The sequence below is a fragment of the Ricinus communis genome, chromosome 4 (assembly GCF_019578655.1).
Source record: "Ricinus communis isolate WT05 ecotype wild-type chromosome 4, ASM1957865v1, whole genome shotgun sequence".
In the NCBI taxonomy this organism is placed as follows: Eukaryota; Viridiplantae; Streptophyta; class Magnoliopsida; order Malpighiales; family Euphorbiaceae; genus Ricinus; species Ricinus communis.
The window spans coordinates 27,791,396-27,809,128 of NC_063259.1; the positions used below are offsets into that span (position 1 = coordinate 27,791,396).

The 17,733-nt window shown below is 33.3% G+C and overlaps 4 protein-coding genes across 6 annotated transcripts; 3 read left to right on the top strand and 1 right to left on the bottom strand.

The window, feature by feature from the left end:
• Positions 1–3,688: 3,688 nt before the first annotated feature.
• LOC8266315 (elongation factor 1-delta 1) lies at positions 3,689–6,291 on the top strand. The gene is made up of 8 exons (XM_002511154.4): positions 3,689–3,835; positions 4,169–4,279; positions 4,407–4,523; positions 4,661–4,754; positions 5,015–5,141; positions 5,332–5,445; positions 5,737–5,898; positions 6,082–6,291. Coding segments are annotated over exons 2-8 (702 nt in total). The 5' UTR covers positions 3,689–3,835; positions 4,169–4,193; the 3' UTR covers positions 6,084–6,291.
• Positions 6,292–6,864: 573 nt separating this feature from the next.
• On the top strand, positions 6,865–10,920 carry LOC8266314 (UPF0235 protein At5g63440). Of its 2 annotated transcripts, none has more exons than XM_048373329.1 (7): positions 6,865–7,235; positions 7,746–7,846; positions 8,529–8,682; positions 8,888–8,984; positions 9,579–9,667; positions 9,784–9,852; positions 10,494–10,920. In XM_048373329.1, the coding sequence occupies exons 2-7, from the start codon at positions 7,749–7,751 to the stop codon at positions 10,551–10,553; spliced, it is 567 nt and encodes a 188-aa protein (XP_048229286.1). In that variant the 5' UTR covers positions 6,865–7,235; positions 7,746–7,748; the 3' UTR covers positions 10,554–10,920. The 2 variants fall into 2 exon arrangements, with proteins under 2 accessions (XP_048229286.1, XP_002511199.1); XM_002511153.4 differs by having other exon boundaries at positions 6,888–7,235; positions 7,732–7,846.
• A 256-nt stretch (positions 10,921–11,176) lies between these two features.
• LOC8266313 (60S ribosomal protein L17-2) lies at positions 11,177–13,298 on the bottom strand. 2 transcript variants are annotated; one of them, XM_002511152.4, is made up of 7 exons: positions 13,130–13,298; positions 13,000–13,036; positions 12,845–12,885; positions 12,276–12,506; positions 12,064–12,166; positions 11,861–11,928; positions 11,177–11,433 (listed from the first exon to the last, which is right to left on the bottom strand). In XM_002511152.4, exons 1-7 carry the CDS (start codon positions 13,130–13,132, stop codon positions 11,395–11,397), a joined length of 522 nt encoding a protein of 173 aa, XP_002511198.2. In that variant the 5' UTR covers positions 13,133–13,298; the 3' UTR covers positions 11,177–11,394. The 2 variants fall into 2 exon arrangements, with proteins under 2 accessions (XP_002511198.2, XP_025014482.1); XM_025158714.2 differs by lacking the exon at positions 13,130–13,298 and having other exon boundaries at positions 13,000–13,045.
• Positions 13,299–13,553: 255 nt separating this feature from the next.
• On the top strand, positions 13,554–16,146 carry LOC8266312 (SWI/SNF complex component SNF12 homolog). Its single transcript, XM_002511151.3, has 2 exons — positions 13,554–15,508; positions 15,739–16,146. The coding sequence occupies exons 1-2, from the start codon at positions 13,989–13,991 to the stop codon at positions 15,806–15,808; spliced, it is 1,590 nt and encodes a 529-aa protein (XP_002511197.2). The 5' UTR covers positions 13,554–13,988; the 3' UTR covers positions 15,809–16,146.
• Positions 16,147–17,733: the final 1,587 nt, after the last annotated feature.

The window sequence follows — 17,733 nt, forward strand, 5'->3', positions numbered from 1 at the left end:
TAACATTAGAAATTGTTCAATCCAAACTCACCATCTCTAAACATGACTAATACGATAATAATAATCGATAAAAAAATAATTAAATCCTGCAAACTATAATTTTAGTTTGATTAATTTAAATTATTCAATTTTTTCTTACTTTTTATTATATTTAAATAATTAATTTTTTATTTTAGAAATTGTGTGTGTTTTGATTATATTTTCTATTATATCCTTATTTTAATTTCTTATTATTAAAATTATTTAAAAGTAACAGAAAATAAAATAATAAAAAAAGTTAAGAGCCACTCTTTTAACTTCTTAACTATAGGAAGCATATACAAGAAATAAGCTTTTAGTAAATTTTCTAATTCATCGTCGCTCTCTAATATGACTTAGAAGTCGTATTCTCTCTCTTTAAATTTAAGAAGAGAGAAATTGACTCTTAAGTAGCTTTAAATATATTATATTTTTTTATTTTTTTTTATGTTTTGTTCTTTAAGAGTCACATTCTCTCTAATAGAGAACAATATGACTCTTTAAATCATTTTATACTTCCTAAAATAGAGAATAAACATGATTTAAGAACTTGTTGTAATACTCTAACCCTTTTATAATACTATAATTGTGTCTACTAAGTATTTCTTAAAAAATATATGTCTATCAAAAAAATAATTTGATAAGAAATAATATTAGATTATGAAAAAAGTGGAATAAAATAATAATGTAAGATAATAATTTATCGTAAGTTGATTATCTACCTAAAAATCAATTGTAATTTTGGAGAATTATAATATTTCTAACTAAGAGAAAATATGGTTAAAAATAAACTAAGGAGGGCGTTATTCAATTAAAAATTTTGAAAACTTTTATGGAGTTTAAAAACTGTGGTGTATTCAATAGTAATTTTAAAAGACTTTGTATAATTAATGAGGTATTCAATATTTGCTTTTAAAGACTTTAAAACAGTCTATAGAAATTATGAGGCGTTTAATTATAACTTTTTTAAAGTCTTAAAAAGTAAACTAGTATTCAGAAATTCATTGACTTTTATAGACATAAACTTTTATATATTTTTAATAGTTTTTTATACATTATTAATTATAAAAAAGTATTTTAATTTAAGGACATAGAAAGATAATCATGTTTTTGCAAAATACTCATTTTTTATGATTGGAATATCTTTTATTGACTTAATTGATTTACCTTAAATCAGTTATATTTTATAAATTATTCTTTAATACAGCTAGAAAATGATGAAAATTTATTTAAATTTACAATAATATATGAAAAGATTATCATTTTTGCAAGGTAATACTCTTTTTCATTGAGAAAATATTTTCTCGTTTGCTGATTTAACAACTTTCTCGTAAGTTATTGATTTACATAAAATTAATTATATTTTGAAGGGTGTATTTAATTAAGATTTTTTAATATTTTTATAGACTTTTTTAAATGAGTTATTTTTAACGAGTTGATAAATTTTCAATGACTTTTACAGAATTTATAATTTTATAAACGAATTTCACAAACTTTACTTAAAAATACTTTTATAGATATTGATAGACTTTTATTGATTTTTATAAACTATCGTTTATCTATTATTTAATAATTTAATCATTTCAGTTTATTATTTTCTTCATCTTTTTTTTTTTACATTTACTATATGCTTTAAATATTATTTCACATAATATTAAATGCAACTTTATACACAAGTAACATACTTTATTTCGTTGTTGTGTCAAATTCATATTATTGTTAAATTTTCTGTCTCATAACATGAACACTATTTTTTTTTGTTAAGACAATAAATTTTTTAAAAAGGAAATTATCTTATTACAATTTGTCTCTAATTAAACCACCAAATTCGTGTTATACTCGATATATTTTGTTTAAAAATTTATTGGATAAATACTTAGACCAACAATAATCACGCCTACTAATTCGTTAATAAATACCTAAACTGACAACAATCATATTTACCAATATAAAAAAATTATCTTCCTAACAAAACCTATAAATCTATTTATAACGGAGTTGTTTGCAAATAATTCACTAAATGCTTAAATTTAAATTTATACGATGCTCTTTTTAACATTAAATTTAAAACTTTTAATTAATTATTTTAAATATGTGAGTTCAAATAAATATTATTAGTAAATAATTTTTAGTTTATAAGTTTTATTGATTGTCTTATATTTTTTAAGATGGAAAATACAGTAAAGAAAAATGAAGACAATAATGTAGAAAATTTTGAAAAGAAGAAATATGAGTTTTCAAAAAAATAATTCTATTTAAATCTCGAAGAAAAGTGAAAGACAAATCTTGAGAATTTTTATTCATAACAATGTATAAAAAGTCACTAAAAGTATATAAAAGACTGTATCTATAAAAGTCAATGACTTTTTAAATATCAGTTTGTTTTTAAAGATTTTAAAAAATTGTAATTGAATACCCCATAATTTCTGTAGATTTTTTTAAAGTATTTAAAAGTCAATATTAAATATCTCATGACTTATACAAAGTCTTTTAAAGTAATTATTAAATACACTCTGATTTTTAAACTTTACAAAAGAATACATTTTCCTATGTCATTATATAAAGTTATATTTTTTTTATTAATTCCATTATCATTTTTTATAAAATTGTTGATTTAACGGTTATAATTAAGTTTATTAGAAATCAAGTATGAATATAACAAAGGGTTTTGGTACACGTGAAAAAAAGAAATTAGGATGGGACTGTAAATAGGAATGATAATTTATATTATCGATGTCGTGGTTGATTAAAAAATCACTTAAAGATCAAAATAAAGTTATCCTATCAATGAAAATTACTCATTTTCTCCTTTCTTTACGAAATAAAAGTTCATTTATAAAAATCAAATAAATAAATTATAAATGACCACATAAGAAAAATAATAATTTGTTATTTATGTAAATATTATTATTGATGTCAACAATGAATTAAAATTTAATTTTCATTATATATTAAACTAGATAATTTATAAAATAAAATCGTTCCCATTATTATTTTTTTCTATTTTTATTTTTATACTTGATATAAATCAGTTAAAACGATTCATCAAAGGCGAGCTATAGCTCGCCACTGTTCTAATCAGATTTTTTATTACCGAACTAGAAACACCCACATGGCGAACCCATACATTTTATTCTATTTTAACATATGTTTCTCACTTCCTCCACGAATATAAGAATTAATTTACTCCCTTATCATTACATCACCTATTTTATAGGAAATAAACTCTTTAATAGCTATCAACATAAAAAAAAGAAGAAGTAAAGAAGTCACTTGCTTAAAATGATGTCATTTTATCATTTTAAACACTTGTATTCGACTAAATATTAACTTAAGTTTCAGAGTAGTTCTCCAAACACATTGTAGGAGTTATTCTCACTTGTAATTTACAAATTATTGAGAGTAGATCACTAGTTTACAAATTGAAACATTTCCTATTTGCATATAATACTTACTCTCATTTCCGATATTGAATTAAATAGGTCCTAAAAGATTTGTTACTTTAAAGTAATGGTAGAAGAAGCTAATATGATGTAAATCTAAAACACATATAATTAAAACTATAAACTGTTGATTTTGAAACAAATTTTAGGGATCAGAATCGATATTTCGGAAATGAAAAAATAAAAAAAAGCGTTTGTGCGTTAAGCTATAGACACTGAGGGGTTGTTAGTAATTTTACCAAAAAAACTCAAGTACGCGTAATCTGCGATACAGAGGATCATCTCTCACTGCCATAAATACATATACAATCTTACCGCATCTCACAAACCCTAGTCCTCACCTGCTCTGCTGCTTCTTTCCTTCTCTATAGCCGGTAAGAACATAGGTCCACTAATCTCCAACTTGCGAAATATGTTTCATTTTCCAGGCATTAAATTCATGTTTCAATTTGTTTCTGTCATCATGGGTTTGTGTTGTCAGCATAATCTATGCAATCTTAATTGCTTAAATTTGCCCAGCGATGTATTACCACTTTGGTTTGACGGTTGAGTTTTAAAATTATGAAATATTTTTTTTTGGTGTTGTTGAATCAGCTAGTGATTGGAAATAATATTTCTAAAGAAATTGAATATCGATTATTTTTGCTTCACTGCTAGTTTTAGTTTTTAGAAGTTGCTTGTATATTTACCTTGATTCATACTTTTAGTCAGAAACCACACAAACGGTTAGCAATGGCAGGCACATTCTATGATCTTGGATCAGCTGCTGGTCTCAAGAATCTCGACGATTACCTCCTTACTCGCAGTTATATCACTGGGTATGTTTTTGTTTATTTTATTTTCTTGGATGTATGCTTGTTTATATATGAATTGGTTTCAGAAGGAATGCAGTTGAATTTAGCAATTTATGTTACTGATTCTTCCTCATACTTGTGCTATTCCCAGCTACCAAGCTTCAAAAGATGATGTTACAGTGTATGCAGCTATTTCAAATGCTCCATCATCGGAATATGTGAATGTATCCCGCTGGTTCCACCACATTGATGCACTTTTAAGGATTTCGTAAGTTCTCATGACTTGCTATAATGTTTATCTGCAATGTTTTGATCATTCAATATCTTTGTCCTTGTCTTGTTATTGCAAGTATATTTGGCTTCTCATGATTTGTGATTTATCATTTCTGTTTTGTTTTGTTTCAGTGGTGTATCTGCGGAAGGGTCAGGAGTAACTGTTAAGGGATTTGCTCCTGTCGCAGAAGAGGCAGTTGCAACTCCTCCTGCCACTGATTCCAAGGCAAGTATCATTTTGTCTCTCTTGCAATGTTTGTGGATTCATGTTTGCTTGGCAACCTGTCGTCTAAGGTTTTCAATATTTTGTGTGATAAGTATAGTTGTCCAAGAAACAGATTATATCTGCTTCCAGAAATATTTCTTGTGCTTATCAAGTCAGGATAGACTGGAAATTGTAATTTCGTTTCCAAGTTGCCTTTGTATTCTGCAATGTTGGAACTTATTGTTTTCTCCTAATGTGTAACATATAATATTTGGCTAAAGGCTGCTGATGCTGAGGATGATGATGATGATGATGATGTGGATCTGTTTGGTGAAGAGACTGAAGAGGAAAAGAAAGCTGCAGAAGAACGTGCGGCAGCTGTCAAAGCATCTGCCAAGAAGAAAGAATGTAAGTGTCTCTACTATTGCAGATTGTATAGGAGGCTAGAATTTGTCTTTTCTTGCGAGGCATAAAAGTTGCTCTGTTGGACTTTGGCGAATGTAATTTTTATTTGTATGTCAATGATAGTAACATGTTTCCTTTTTGTTGCTTTTGAGATTAGAGCATGCTTACTAAATGCCTTGTATTTTTTTCTCAGCTGGAAAGTCATCTGTCCTTTTGGACATTAAACCATGGGATGATGAGACTGACATGAAAAAGCTCGAGGAAGCAGTTAGGAGTATTCAGATGGAAGGACTGCTTTGGGGAGCTTGTAAGTTCTTTAGCTAGATTATGGTTGCTAATCTAGGTGGAAATCTTTATAAAGTTCGTCTTCAAGGACTTCAGTTTTCTTTACAACTTGAAGTTGAAGGAAAGATGAAATTGATGTGTGTTGGGGATGGTACATCATATTCCAGGGCATTTAACCAGTTCTTTTAAGTAGTAGTTAATACCCACTTCATATTGACGAACTTGAGCATGGATAGACTTTATAGATACGCATTTCTTACAGAAATGTTTTTGGTGGTAAGCAATAGTCATAACATGCATTTTTTTGTTGCAGCCAAGCTTGTGCCAGTTGGATATGGAATCAAGAAATTGCAGATTATGATGACTGTTGTGGATGACTTGGTGTCTGTGGACAACCTCATTGAGGAACATCTTACAGTTGAACCAATTAATGAGCATGTTCAAAGTTGTGATATTGTGGCCTTCAACAAGATATGTAAGCAAAATAACTTATCCTTACTATTTGATCATATTCATGCACTATGCAACAGCCAATCTAGGCTGTGTAATTGTAATAGTAATTCATGTGAAATACACATTTTGTTTGTGGAAGCTATCATCACATATCTCATATTTCTTGTAATGTGCTAATTTATGCTTTTTCTGATTCTTGTTGCAGAAATTTGAGGATCCTTGTAACAGGGACGAGGTGCAGGAGAGTTTTCTTTTAGCGAAGATATTGGGTTGAAATGATTGTTATTGTTATTGTTATTTAATTCTGTATTTCATAGTTTTGTTGCAAAGAACTCTGGATTTTGAGCCTGGATGTTTATCAGATTACTTTTTGGGAACATTCCATGTTTGGAATTAATTGAATTTTGTTAAGTTACATTTGCTTTGAAAATCATTTCACACATTCAAATTACCAGGAAATACAGAAAGAGATGTGAAACAATAGAACAGCACTTAACGCAGCCGAGTTTTGAATACGGAATGCAAGTTAAAAGAAGTGGAAGGTTAGTGATGTTTTTAGGTGGGCCAAGTAGCTCAGATTTAAAAAGAGCAAAGCGAAACAAGTCTTTAAGGTTTGTCCGGGCCATTGATTTCCTTTTTGGTTCTCAAGATTGATTCTGCTCTGCACAAGAGAAATGAATGGGTAAAGAATTGCTGCCTTTTGAAAGTTCAAATCAGTATTGATTTCTAATCTTAATTATTTTTTGTGGTACCGCAGACCACAGCTTCACCATAAAATCATGGTCTTAAAATTTAACTTCAAACATGTGATTTCGATTATATTGCAATTCTTTGGCCCTCATTTTTCTTTTAAACTTTTCTCATCTTTGCACACAGGGTTTTGATTTCTCAGAAGGTGCCCCCGTCCGTTTTGCCTATATTATATAAATATAGCAATGTTTCTTTTAATAAAAATTATCGACCATTGGCCATCAAAATAGACGACAGAAGCTCTCTTTTAAATTATACATAGACGACAGAAGCTCCTCTTTAAATTATACATAGACGACAGAAGCTTTTTCTTATAGAAAACAAGGGTCTAAACGAGCAGTCGTTTTGGTAGTTTCTCCCTCTCGCTTTCTCCTATTACCAGTGCGATACCGTTTTGTGTATTTCTAGACGACGAGCGAACGAGGTTTCGACGTTTTCTCCTTGTTGCTACTGTGTTATACACAGACGAGGCAGGCAGAGAGAGAGCGAGAGAGATGCCGAAGAGAACGACACACACGTACTCTAGCGAGGACGCAGCTCCAGATGGACCAGATTCGGATCTATTCGTCTATTACTGCAAACACTGTAGCTCTCATGTCCTAATTACAGGTTCTCTACGATACCTATTCGTTAATTCTGGATTCTGATACCTTCAATATACTGTACGTTTGATTTTTTTCTTTAATTTTTAAATTGAGTTATTATGTTAAGTTTTAGCGTCTCGTATCAAATTCAACCATTTTATTTTGAGATTACCGTATCATAATATCTGATGACAACTGTAGCGGAATCCGAGAATGAATCTTAATTTTGAATGCTAGAAGAAACTTATAACACCTAATGCACAAGAAAAGGATCGCGTCCAGTTGATGCAGGGCATTCTTTCACTGAAAGGAATTTTAATTATTCTATACAGGATAACTTTTCACTGAGAGGAAAGTTAAACTCTAGCTTTCTCCAAGCCAAAAATTATTACCTAGAACACTTGTTCTTTTGGCCTGGATGTTTATTGTCGTTTTGATAATTTATCTACTTTATGATTTCTGTATTGTACTAAATGAACTTGACAATGCTATAATTGAAACTAAAATATGTTTTCTATAAGATACACAATTGCAGAAAATGCCAAAAAGGAAGACTGACAAAGCATATGTACTGGACAAGAGGAAGCATCTTGCTAGATTGAACATCAATGAAGCGGGAAAAGTTCTCTTGAAACGGTATTTATCTCTAGTAATTTGTCTTTATCAGGATCTAAAGCATTTTGCTTATAATCCTCCTTTTCTTTTGGCATCTATGGCTTTACTTTACTGCTCTTCTCTTTTCCCGTAACTGAAGATATTGGATTTTTGTTAATATTTTCATGTCGTCATATAATATGTGGCTGTGGTGGCATTTTTTTGGCCTACCAATGAATTTGTACTTGTGCCATTTTCAAAAGAAGAGGTCCATGGTTAGATCTAAGTTGGACATATCACGTCAAGATTCAAGTTGTTCAATTTCCTTTTTGGTTATCATCATGTACCAAAGTTTTTCTTTCTCATCAATTGATAGTTATCACAACATTCCCAACAAGCGTTTAAATCATACTTACTTTCTATTATAGGGAGTGTTCCTAAAAATTAGGACTTCAAGGGGCTCCTTAATTCATCCTCCTTCCAAAATCTCTTAAAAACCACATTCTCTCTCGTTACATATGTTATCTCATTTTTCTTCGTTAATAAAAAGTTAAATAGACTATAACAGAAAATGTAGTTGGAACACACACATATTTCGAGATAAATTAAAAAGGGAGTTAGTTGCTTATAGTTTAATAGAGGCATATGTCCTTATTTCCATGAATATGGGAAACACAAGTGATTAAGTGGCAATGACTTACAGCCCTGCATCATTCTTTTTCAGGGGTGAAGGGAAATTGGAGAAGCAATTTCGTATGAACTGTATGGGTTGTGGCCTTTTTGTATGTTATCGTGCTGAAGAGGATCTGGAATTTACTTCTTATATATATGTTGTTGATGGTGCACTTAGCACAATTGCTGCTGAAACAAATCCTCAGGTACAAATGGGTCCTGATTTAAAAACTTTTAGATTGTCCGTAGGTCTTAACGTAAAAAATTTTAGATTTTGTATCATGCATGCTAATCAAGCAACCATGTAGCTTCTCGGTTATCTTTGTCAATGGCAGACAGCTGTCTTTTTTATATAAACAATAAATTTAGGAAGATGATTCATTTTATGAATTTTTTTTCAATATGCTATAGGATGCTCCTGTGCCGCCTTGTATATCACAGTTAGAAGGAGGACTTGTTCAGGTGGCTATTGAAGTGGAAGACCGTGCACAACGCTCAGCAATAACAAGTAATTTGATTGTTTAATTACTATTTCCCTGTGCATCCCTTCTTACTATTTCATATGCATCTCTTTTATGCCCTTAATCAAACAGACTGAATCATTTTCCAGGAGTTAGTCACATAAGATTAAATAGGTGTTGTTTAAGGACATGTGTGAATAGACTGACTTCAATGTCCAATGGATTTAAAACTAGTTTGTGCATAGAGGCGGTTTTTGGGCTTATAATTTCAGCAGAAATGTGATACAAGCGTGTTACATGCATAGATATCATTTACATACATATTGTGCATGCTAATATATCTCTGTGTTAAGAGAATTATAGAAAGAGGAGTGAGAAATGAAAAAATAGAGAGCTTACCTCTAGAAAATTTGGAAAAGGCTCAATTATTAGAATTTGTAAGTGGTAGGAGGTGACAGTAGGATCTCCAGAAGGCACATCTGGCTCCGGTATTAGCCTACTGAAAACCATCACGTATGAGGCAGTTATTAGGATATTGGAATATCGAATAAATCTTGTAATCTTCTTTCACTTAAAAAGTACACCATAAATGTCTTATGTGTACTTAACAGTTCTTTAGATCAATTTTGTAATTTTATCAGGAGTGAATGCTGATGATGTTCGAGTTACTGTAGCTGCACCTGCAGCTCGTGGGGAAGCTAACAACGAACTTTTGGAGTTCATGGGCAAAGTATGGTTTCCATGATTTATTAGCCTTTCGTGTCTGTTTTGAGGCTACTAAACTTAGTTTACAGTCTTAGTTATCTAACTTGGAGAGCCAAGTAATCTGATCTGCATCTCATACAGGTGTTGGGTTTGAGATTGAGCCAGATGACTCTTCAAAGGGGATGGAACAACAAATCAAAACTCCTTGTTGTAAGTTTATTGAAGAATTTACTATGTTATTGTTGTCTCATTCTGTTCCTTAAGAATTTGTTAGGAATTTACTCATGTTGAATTTTTGTAAGTCCAGTTTTGTGACTTTCAAGGAGATGGAAGTAATGTGTGCGAGTCTAGTTAGGTTCATCGAGCGTTTCTGTAACTAGAATTAGATAAGCTCATTCAAACATATGGGTTAACATACTGTACCTAAGTTTTTGATTTATGAGATTAGTCTTTGCACTCCACGACTTTTATGCTGTAGCCTCCTCTTTGTTTATCCATAAGTTGTTCAAGGTAATATCATGAATCAATATTTCTACTGGGTCAGTTGTCTAAATCCGGAAAAAAGAAAGATCAGTTCATACTTGTTATGCATAGGTTTAAGTAGGAGGGTGAATATGCCTTATTTGTTAAAAGCCTAGGTGATTTGCATTTAAATGATTGTGATTTTAGGGATATAACACATTACCCAGAGAATTACCGTTACTCTTAATTCTGAGTTGGTTATCCATGATGATTCTTTGGATTAAATTCTTATCCATAAGTAGAAGTTGATAGTTTGGTATTATCTGTGGACTCTTATCTGAGTTTTGGGGAAATTAGTTGTAGTTGGCTAACGGTTAGGTCTGTACCAGGTGGAGGATTTGTCTGCTAGGCAGGTGTATGAGAAACTTCTGGAAGCTGTGCAACCTTGAAGCAGCCTTCCGAATGCATAATAGATGTGGAATGAGTTGAGAGATTATGTGATAAATTGTCGATTGGTTTATACATTTAAAATTGGGAGTCTGAAGCTGATTAAAAGTGCTCAAATGCTAGTGTATTGTTGCGCCGTGAGAATAGGTGGCATCTGCTCAGAAGAACTGATTCAAATGCGCGATAGGGCATTCTCATTCAGGTTCCAGAATTGAAATCGCCCAACTGATAATTTGTAATCGGACAACCTTTACTATGTCTGTTCAGTTATTTGGTGGTAGCGTAGCGTCCAAAACTACGTCAATCTTGAAGCTCCTTTTAAATGTTTTGCAATTTTTATGTTCTATTAGAAATGCGTGTTGTGAGATATATGCAATTTAATAGCAATTTTCATACTAAACACACATCGGTAAACTTGCATTTTAATGATGGCTACAACGTCGTGGAAGCTTTCCACCTAGATATCAGTAAAGACTCGAGAAAATGGTCAGAAAGCATGTTCGTATGCTATCGAACGCATTCAGTAGGTAAAACCATTTTGTAGCAATGCAGCAACAAAGTATCCTCCCACTACAACTTACTGTAACAATAATATATTCCTAGGAAATAAACAGGATATTGCACATTCAGCAACAGGTTATAACTTGAACATTTCAATGCTGCCTCAACCAATATCAAAATTCAGTTGAGTTTTCATGATTCAGGTCTATAATAACAGTATAAATGAGTAGAAGTTTTATAACAAACATCTCAAGAAACAAACTTGATGCGTCACATCTAAAAATGTTTTCCACTACCAATTTTCAGGGCCAGCCTTCAGGAGGAAGCCCCACTGTGTAACGCTTAAGCCCTTGCTTTCCTAGGTGCTAGTTGAGTTTCCGGCTGCAAAACCAACAGACTCTAAATAAGATGCAGGATAATGAATGAGCAGACCAACACGTATAAAAAGATAGCAATTCAAGCGAAAAATTTAACCAAGAACTTGAACTGACATTTCATAAAATAGTGAAGTAAGTATGACAATGGAAATGGATTGAGAAGCCACTTCAAATCACAAAGGGTACGCCCAGCTTAAATTTCTATAGTCCCAAAGAAATATGTCTATCTCAATTTTTTTCTTCTAATCTCCATCAATGAATTCAACCAACCAAAGAAGACGTACACAATTACACATGTATAAAACTATTTGGGAGTATTTAATACAAACGCAATCCAAAGACAATTTGCTATAAGCTATGGTATCAACTGAAATGCTATCAAACTTATCGGCTGCACTTTCGAGTGAGCTATTATTATTTTACAATATTACCTCTTTCTTAACAGCTTCTTCTTTTTCCGACAAAATCAACTCAATGTGGCATGGGGAGGACATGTAAGCTGTAAAAGAAAATTATAGGTTAGAATCAAGTCTGCGTGCCTAATGGTGACTATTATTATACAGGAAAAGAACAAAGGAGAAATAAGACAAGTGTGGGGGAATTATAAAACCAAAGATAGAAAGAATGCACTCACGATTAATCCTTCCATGGGCCCGGTAAGTGCGGCGACGTTGTTTTTGGGCTTGATTAACTTGTATGTGAGATATGTAGAGTGAATCAACATCCAAACCTTTCATCTAATGAACGAGTAGACAACACATACACTTGTTAGAACAATATGAGGTCAGGAAGCAGTAATGATCTGTATCAATGCTATTTCTGGGATACGATAGACAGAACAGCAACCTCGGCATTACTTTCAGCATTCTTGAGCAAATCAAGAATAAATTTCGCAGATTTAACAGGCCAGCGTCCTTGTCCATTTGAATGTCGGTTCTTAGCCTGTGCAGTTCGCCCAACACCACCACAAAAACGTCGGAATGGGATAGCTTGCTTGTGTGCCATAACATCCTCCAAGTACCTTTTAGCCTTTGCCAAATGCAACTTCCGAATTGAATAAGCAGTCTCCCTCGTATTCTGATATAGAAAATCGCAAAATGAAGCAAGCTCATAAGCACTTGAGAGAGTTTTTTGAAAATGATAGTGCTGCACCATATAGATGCACCAAATTTAAGATAAAGAATCATATTACTAAGAACTTTAGTATTAATCAAAATCAAATGACTTTAGTATTAATTAAAATCAAATCAAATAATCTTAAATGCTGAAATTGCAATTGCAATTGCAATTATTCTAGCCATGCTGATATGCTACAAACAATGATATGATAGGTGCTATGATTGACCGATCGAGTATCATATGCATAGAGAATAGTTAAATAATTCAAAAATGATTCTAGAATAACAAAATTTTACCTTAAAGTGAACTCGGAGATCAGAGCCTCGGGCTTTGCAAGCTGAAATATAACCAAAATATCAAAATGAGACTTCTATTCAATTCTATCATTAAGCACATTTCAAATTCCCAATTACAAGAGAGACAAGATTCAAGATTTAGCACATGAACTCACATTTGGTGGGGTTGTCTGGTTCTCTAGAATACTTCACCTGAAACATCAATCAAAATCCAAAAATCGATACCTTTTCAATTTCGCTAACTGAGAAAAGAAAAAGAAAAAATCCAAATTTCAAATAACCTACCATGGCTAACAATCTCTGCCGGTGATTCTGCTCCAAACTTCCGAGCCAAAATAGAAAATTGCAGAAATGTTAAACGCCAATCAAAACCCTAATAAAGCTTGCTGCTTGCTCGTGGTGACCTGTGAGAGGGTTTCTAGTTGTCCCAGTCTTCGGCCGAATAATGACTATGTTATTTGGGTTTTATTAAGGGTCCGACCCGGTTTACCCCACGTGGGAATACTCTGTTGAAAATTGCAGTTTAAATAAGGGTCTTTATGTCATTTACGCAAGAGAGAATATATACCCCAAACAAGAAGAACAGAAAAACCGAAAAACCAGAGTTGAAATCCTTAAACAGCTAATCGCAGAGAGACAAATTTTGAAACACAGAGGCAAAATGCAAAGAGCATAAAAGCGTTTTAGCTTCCGAAGATACTTATGTTCTTGTAAGAAATCTTGCATTTGTCTTCTTATGTTTTAAATTATCTAAGTAGATGCATAGGTTTGAACTTGTAGATTCTGCACTCCCCTTCTCTTTTTTTTTTTTTTTTTTTCTGATTAGTGATATAGCTAACTACTGTTTAAACATATCTAAAACCACATCAAAGAGCTAAGCTATTGGTACGGTTATATAAACGTGTTCAGTAGATGTTTGTTGGATTACTCATAATTAGGGTTTCATTCACAGAATAGGGTTTACATCTCTGTTTTGATTTGAGTTGTTTGTTTAGGCTGGTTGGATGGGAGTACTTAGAAGTGTGAATTTAGAAAAGAATGCTCTTTTATTGATATCCAGAATCTCATTTTAGTTTTAGTGGCGATTTTATGAGGTTTCATTTGGAGTTTGGAAGATATTGTGGTTTATGAGAAAGAGATATCAATGAATAACAATAATCCTGCGAAAAGCTTAGGGACACCGTTGGCATTTGCCAATCCTGGCACGCTAACACAGCCTTTGCCTGTCCAACCATCTCACCATCCACAACCTCAAACACAGGGGGTGCCTGCCTATCCAGGCCACTTTCAGCTGTCTGAACCGCAAGCCCAAGTGCATGGTCATTCACAATATGCACAGGCAGCTCATGCTCAGTTTCAATCTCAGGTACAATCAAGTAACCATTCCACTGCGCAGCTCCAAAGCCCTAATCCTAGTAATGCTGGTGTACCATCACCGTCTGTGTCTGCAGCGGGCACTACAAGTGCCAAAAGGGCTAACCAGAAACCCCCTTCTAGGCCTCCAGGTGGCTCATCCAATACTAATACAGCTTCACCATTTAAAACTATGGAATTGACTCCAGCTGCGCGGAGGAAGAAGCAGAAGATCCCTGAGAAGCAGATTCCCGATAAAATAGCTGCAATTTTGCCAGAGTCTGCACTTTATACTCAGATGCTTGACTTTGAGGCTAGGATAGATTCAGCTATGGCAAGAAAGAAGATTGATATTCAAGAGTCACTAAAAAATCCCTCGCGCATCCAGAAAACACTTCGAGTTTATATTTTTAACACTCATGAAAATCAAGCGCAAGGTGAGAAGAATAATGCAGAGCCTCCTTCTTGGTCACTGAAGATTGTTGGGAGGATACTAGAAGATGGCAAAGATCCACTGCTGTCTGGAAAGCCGCAAAAGTCATATTCAAAATTCTCATCTTACTTTAAAAAAATTACAATATACTTGGACCAGAGCCTGTATCCAGATAATCATGTGATACTGTGGGAGAGTGCTCGTTCGCCTGTACTTAGCGAGGGCTTTGAAGTGAAGAGAAAAGGAAACAAGGAATTTACTGCAATAATTAGACTAGAAATGAATTATGTGCCAGAGAAATTCAAGCTTTCACCTTCTTTGTCAGAAATACTTGGAATTGAGGTAGAAACCCGTCCAAAAATTTTGGTGGCAATTTGGCATTATGTGAAATCTAAAAGGTTGCAGATCCCAAATGACCCATCTTTCTTCATGTGTGATCCTCCCCTTAAGAAATTGTTTGGAGAAGAGAAGGTGAAATTTGCTATGGTTTCGCAGAAGATAAGTCAGCACTTAACTCCTCCACAGCCTATTCACTTGGAGCACAGGATAAAATTATCAGGAAATTGCCCAGCCGGAACAACTTGTTATGATATTATAGTTGATGTTCCTTCACCATTGCAAAAGGACCTTGCTGCATTTTTAGCAAGCTCTGAGAAGCACAAGGAAATAGATGCTTGTGATGAATTAATATGTGATTCTATAAAGAAGATACATGAGCATAGAAGGAGGCGTGCTTTCTTTCTTGACTTTAGTCAGTCTCCAGCAGAATTTATTAATACTTTAATTGCTTCACAGAGCAAAGATCTAAAGCTTGTATCTGGAGATGCAAGTCGTCATGCAGAAAAGGAGCGCCGTTCTGATTTCTATAATCAGTCATGGTGAGTTTTTCCACTCTAATTTTGATTTAATTTTAGTTTAATGCTGCCCATGTATTTATACATACATTTAATCTAGCCACATTTTTTCCACAAGATCACATTTTCACTGTAATGGAGCTGGCCAATGGAGTTTGGTCTGATCCAAGTCAGAATGACAAGAAGATAAGATTAACAGACTAGCATTTGTGGTGTTTTTTAGTGTTTTTTTAATCTTTGGTTGGAATCTTTAGGGTTGGAGATGCTGTTATTCTTTACCTGAATCGCAAGTCTGCTGGAAATAATACTCCTGGAAGCACTTGAATCAAGGATTCTCAAATTGACAACTGGTGGCATATACGTCAAGACTTGTAACGTCTTTCTGGTCGTTTCATCCTTGTGCTGATATTGATCAACTTGGTTAGATGGAGCAGTTTAGATCCTTTATTCTGTGGTCTTCTGGTGGAATTCTTGTTCAAGTTGTAGTTCATGATGCTATTTATGTTTTAGGGAAAAAGGCGTGCTTTTTTGTTCTATGTTTATACATGCTGAAAGCTTGTAATGGTACACCTTTTTTTTTGGCATTCATTCTAGCATCTTGACCGATTCTAAACATTCAATTCCTCTATTTAGTTAACAAGGATCGAAGTTACTAGGGACAATACACCAATGTGCTTTTCTATTTGCCTGATGTAGAGGAGATTCCATACCCAAATCTGCTCTACTTAGAAAAGCCCTAACCAAACAGCTTGCTTTAATTTTGAAATAAGTCAAGTTTTGGTATGTCCCTCGTCCCATTTGAACCTTAAGCTTCTTGTTTTTGATTTTTGGTGATGTTGTGTTTGTTTTCCTTATGGTTGTTCATACAATTTACTTTGCCTGATTCTGTTTGTATCTGGTTCAGTCATTTCCTGTTAGTCACCCATTCAATCTTAGTAGACTGAATTTACGTAGGCCATGTCTCAAAATATTTATGTCCAGCTTTTGTATGAGAAACTTTGCTCTGTAAAGAATACCTGAATTCAGAGGCTACTTAAAACTCTAAGTAGCCGAAAGGCAGGATGACTGTATGTTCCACTTCATAAAATTTATAGATTAGCCCTGTAAGATTCCTCTCAGTTTATCATGCCAGACTCTTTCATTATTTTATCAGCTTTCTTTATTTTTCTTTACGTGGCATCGTGTTCTAGCAAATATTTTACGCATTAAAAGTCTTGCAGTTTTAACAACTAAAATATCTTGAACGAATTTTATTTTATTTATTTTCTTTTAGTAGATACAATGGCACTATCAGATATAGATGATTGGCACTTTCTAGAGAATAGTACAGATAATAGCTAAAATCTGCCAGAGGGGACGTGAAGATCCAACTAGAAGGTTCAGTTCACACATGTTGTTCAGCACATGCCCCATCATTTATGCAGGAACTTTCAGCAATAATATTGAAGCTCCTTGGGTAGATGGACATCCAATCCAAGCATTCTCGTCCTCTAGTTTCTTTGTTCGGCTGTATGTGCTATGATCTTGTGGTTGAGCCATCTCTTACCACATGTCCTGCCTGCTTTATGCAATCTATAGGCAAATATTTGTGTTTGTCTTCATTGGTTACTACTTTACTGTATACAGTAAATGTAAAATCCTTTCTTCTTTATTTTAGTGTAACTTTTGCTTCGTTACCGTTCTAATTTGATTCTGTCTAGATTCTTGTTTTACCCCATATAATCTTTTGATAGAGCAAACATTTAGGGGCTTTGACCCATCCCATCTTAATCTCAAGAAATTAATTCATTGCAGCATTCAGTGTATGATATAGACTACAACCCTGTTGACTTTTGCATCCTAGCAGACATTATGTGCAATTGTTTTCTTGGAGCATCTGCCCATATGTCAGTCGAACCCTCCTGGGCATTTTTCTAGATACATGCAAGGGGATTCAGTATTATTAGACTTTCCGAGTTTATTAAAATAGGAATTGATGACTTGAAGTTTAAGATATTGTCATCCAAGCTTCAGTTTGCATATTCATCATTCTAGATGCACATTCTAAGTATTCTATTATTCAAAATCTTATATCAAACAAGGTGCCCATATGTCGAGTTGAACTGGGATTGTAATATTTAAAAGACAGGTTGAAATTTAATTCAAATCTTCATTGTGACTAACCATAATGGACCGACTATGTTTGGTCTGCCAAGCCAAGCATCCTTTCAATATAGTATACATTGTGCTTGGACATTAACACTTAGAAT